This window comes from Octodon degus, unplaced genomic scaffold (assembly GCF_000260255.1).
Source record: "Octodon degus isolate 3935 unplaced genomic scaffold, OctDeg1.0 scaffold00031, whole genome shotgun sequence".
NCBI lineage: Eukaryota > Metazoa > Chordata > Mammalia > Rodentia > Octodontidae > Octodon > Octodon degus.
The window spans coordinates 636,433-640,418 of NW_004524607.1; the positions used below are offsets into that span (position 1 = coordinate 636,433).

General features: G+C 40.3%; 1 protein-coding gene across 1 annotated transcript in view; it reads left to right on the forward strand.

Moving 5' to 3' along the window:
- Nucleotides 1-3,979, forward strand: part of LOC111816363 (ankyrin repeat domain-containing protein 26-like) — a 38,578-nt gene extending 34,599 nt beyond the window's left edge. Inside the window, exons 6-7 of the mRNA XM_023713363.1 lie at nt 2,590-2,635; nt 3,890-3,979. Of these exons, the coding sequence (XP_023569131.1) occupies nt 2,590-2,635; nt 3,890-3,951 (108 nt within the window). The 3' untranslated portion in view covers nt 3,952-3,979. The remainder of the gene's footprint in view (nt 1-2,589; nt 2,636-3,889) is intronic.
- Nucleotides 3,980-3,986: the final 7 nt, after the last annotated feature.

The following is a 3,986-nucleotide window of genomic DNA, read 5'->3' on the forward strand; positions in this document are numbered from 1 at the left end:
ATCCTCGTTGTTTTTAAGAGATCCTTTCTTACCTTTTCACTAGCTGCACCAGCATCTCCAATATCTGAAACTCTGTCTTCATTTTCACTTAAACGGTTTTTCAAGGTTGTGATTGAGGTTTTCATTTCCTCTATATCTCTTTGACTCTGCCTCATGACGTCTGTTTCTTTCCTGAATTGCTCATTCAATTAATCTGTCTTTTTTCTAATCTCCTCTATTATTTTTATCAATGTCTTCTTTAGAAGCAGTTATAAATTCTTTTACAGTGTTTTTTTCTGACTGTGTTTCCTGTCTCTGTAGTTGCTTCTTTACTTCAGATGCTATGAGGTGTGAGAATTCTTTATTTCAGCAAAGAGTTGCGCTCTGATTTCCTCTATATCATTCTGCTGCTGCTTATTTACTATCGACGCTATTAATTAATGCATTTGAGCTGAGCTAGTGTCTTCCGCACTTGTTCTAGGTGGGCACTGGGTTTCCTCCATATGTTTCTGCCTTTGATTCTTCAGTGCAGATGTTATTAGTTCAGGGATTTCTTGTTTTATTTCCAGTGTGAGTTCTTTTGTACCTTTCTGCAGCTGTTTCTTTATTTCAGAAGCTGTTGATTCATTGCTTTCAGCTGTGTGATTCACAGTTTGTTCTGTGTTAGTGTCCTCTGCACTTGTTATGGGTGGGCTTGGGTTCTGAGGTTGCATTTTGTTCTTTCTCGTCATTTTGTGTAGCACTGTGTTTTGACCTTTGTTGTAGATCTTCGCTGTAGTTATAACCTTAGCATGTACTGAAGTTCAGGTGCAGCTCTACAAAGTTTGGACTTATCCATCTGTGCCTGGCTTGGGTCTGGCTGCTGTGCTCAGCTCCTTCCTGCTGCTGCCCTTGAGCTTGAATCTTTTGTGCCCCTGTGGCAAGATGTCCTGTTCTTGGACTAGCTGGTTGGTTCTATCCTCTACCCTCTCTGTATGGATTGCAGCTGCAGGGTTACACCCCAGGCCTGTATGCCAGGCCTAAGCTGAATCTGGAGGGGACAAGGTGGAGTAGGGGGGAGAGGCCCCTCTCCCATACACTCATGGGGTCTGGGCTCGAACTGGGTCTGGGTGTTCCCGGAATGTGGTAGAAATTCCTACTTGGTGGGCAGGGTGGGGGAGGTGCTGCCGAGTGGTGGGGGGTGTCCCATGGGGGTGGAAGATGGTCTCACCTATGCTGCACCTGGGCTGGGAGCCCGAGTTGGTCCCGCTGGTGTAGGGTAGCCGGAAGCTCTCCCATATACTCACTGGATCTGGGCTAGGACTGAGTCTAGGGGTTCCTGGAACACAGCAGAAATTCCTACTGGGTGGGCGGGGTGGGGGAGGTATTGTGGAGTTAAGCAAGTTTTGTGAAAGCTTTGTATGCTAACAGATATTTATTTGGTCACAATTGAAATAGCATGTTGCTTAAAATCTTTTGCCAGTAGGTTTTTTGCATGATATTACAGTATAACTGTATCCATTTCTGTATTTCAACCTCTGTACTAAAAAATTGTTCATCATATATGGTAACTTTAATTACTTTAAAAGTAGAGTTAAATTCCGGAAAAATCTATTAAAGTGAAAAAACTGCTTAAAGTTTTATTTTAGTAAGAGTTTTGATAAGACCTATACAATATGAGCCTTATACTTTGCCGTAATAAAACGTCATACATATTTAATAGATCGATTTCTTTTTTTGACATTTATTAGTGTGTATTTTTCATACATAGTTATTGCATTAATTCTGGGGAATCAGTACTTCTCATAACATTTTAATGCTTTTCTTTCTTTTTCCTCCTTTCCCTTTTTATTTTTGCCTGTGTTGGATTAATTTATTTATAATTTAGAAAGTTAATTATAATATATACAGATCAAAAGCTGAGTAACAGGCCAAAAATGTATAAAATACATAAGACAATTGTACTGAGTTAGGATACACTTTCAGATACATTTTCCTTGCTGGATTACAGTAACTTTTTCTCACTTTTTTGCTTTAATCAACGAGTATTAATTGTACTTGTGAGAATAACCTAATAGTACTTGACATGTATATCTAGTTTGTAAACTTAAAGTAAGAATTTTATGAAATTTTTAAGCATTCTTCAAATTAGATCTTGTCTCTAGAAGTCTTAAAGGGCCTGGGCCAATAGCTCAGCAGTCTAAGTAACTGCCTGGCAAGTGCAAGGACCCAAGTTTGATCCCAGTACTGAATTCTGCCCACCCCAGAACCCGGGGCACACAGTACTGGCTCCGAAATTGGTCATGTTGGTACACACCTGTAGTCCAAGTACTAGGGCAGTTGAAACAGGAGGATCACTACCAGTCTGAACTGCATAGTGAGACCCTGCATAAAGTAAATAAATAAATAAAATGAAACGTCTTAAAGGTAGAGGAATGGGAAAAAGAAGGGGAGATCAAATTACGTGTACAAATACAAATTTGCTATAATGAATATGATCATTATTTTTACCTAAAATGTACCAATAAGCTTAATTTTAAAAAGTCTTACAGATTACATTTCTAAGTGATATATATTATTCCCATGAAAGTATCTCTTATTTAACTTAAACATTACAAATGTTTATTTTAGATGCACCAAGTGTTGGAAAACAGTGTAAGTAAAGAAGAAAGAAAAGGTATGTTCCCAAAGTATATAAATTGAATGTATATTGTTTTTTAAAAATAAGCCATAAAAAGTGAATAGCATCTCTTTTCCTTCATTATGTGCTAGAGTCTACATTCAGTGCTTTGTAACATCAAATGAAAGGTGTGAAATACAAACATTTCCAGTAAAGATACACTGATCCCCAGTACTGAATTCTGCCCACCCCAGAACCCAGGTTCCTCATTTGCCATGTTTTATACCTTTGAAAAGTCTCAGAAAGCCTGTCTCTTTCCCTGGTACTACTTCCTCTCCTCTGTGACTCTCCCCTGAGACTCAGCTGCAGGCTGAAGCTGTCCTTGAAAAACAGGCTCCATCAGTTTCTCACCTTCATGGTCAGAATTCCCACTCATCTAGGAGGAGTCAGGCAGTTCCAGCTTGTGCAGTGTCGCTTGACAAGTTTTAAAGCCTCTTGTCACTGGTTTTGTCATTTGTATACCTTTTGCCTCCAAGTAAACTTCTGATTCCTTAGCATGGAATAGAAATATCCAGATATTCTGGATTTTTGTCTCTGGTGCCTCCTGCCTGCCTGTGTCCTGGGCTCTGCCTCCCTGTCAGACTGCTCCTGTCTCCCTTCCATTGTCCCTTCCATTGGTGCCACCCTCTAAATCATCTCCACTGGGCCAGCCAGTTAGCTCAGCAGACTAAAGCACCTGCTTAGGCAGAATTCAGCGGCTGGGGTTTGATCCCTGGCCTGCTGTGCTAGCCCTGCCCACGGGGTGTGCTGAGATGACCATTGAGACTAGGTGTGGTGGTGCTCACCTGTAATCCCCACACTTGAGAGGCTGAAAATAGGAGAATCACTGTGAGTCCGATCTATGTAGTAAGACCCTGTAGACCCTATACTAAAATACACTTTTAAAGAAAGCCAGATCATATCCACCAAAAGTCCTGCAGTAGTGACACGAAGCAGACACAGATCTCTATGTGTCCCAGCAATGCCACTTTTTGCCTGTCACCATATCTGTGTGGAATCTGCGTGAGCCTTGGGTACAATGTAAAACTGTCCCCTGCACCATCATCTTGTCCTTCCATAACGTTAGCACATGGTATAGTCACTGCACGATAATCAGTTCAGGGAGCAGCTGGAGGCAAGTTATGCTTAGTAGTAATTTTGTATACTTGCACAAATAATTTCATCATCACTTATGAAATTCAGTTGTTTTAATGACTTGTGTTTAGTTAACTGACATCCATGACGTAAAGATTGTAACTTTTTTTATTCCAGCTAATGCTGAATTACACATCTTTAAACTTCCTCTCAGAAGATCTGCAAATAAATCAAGTTAAGATCTAATTTGAGAAGCATCACAGGAATATAAGGA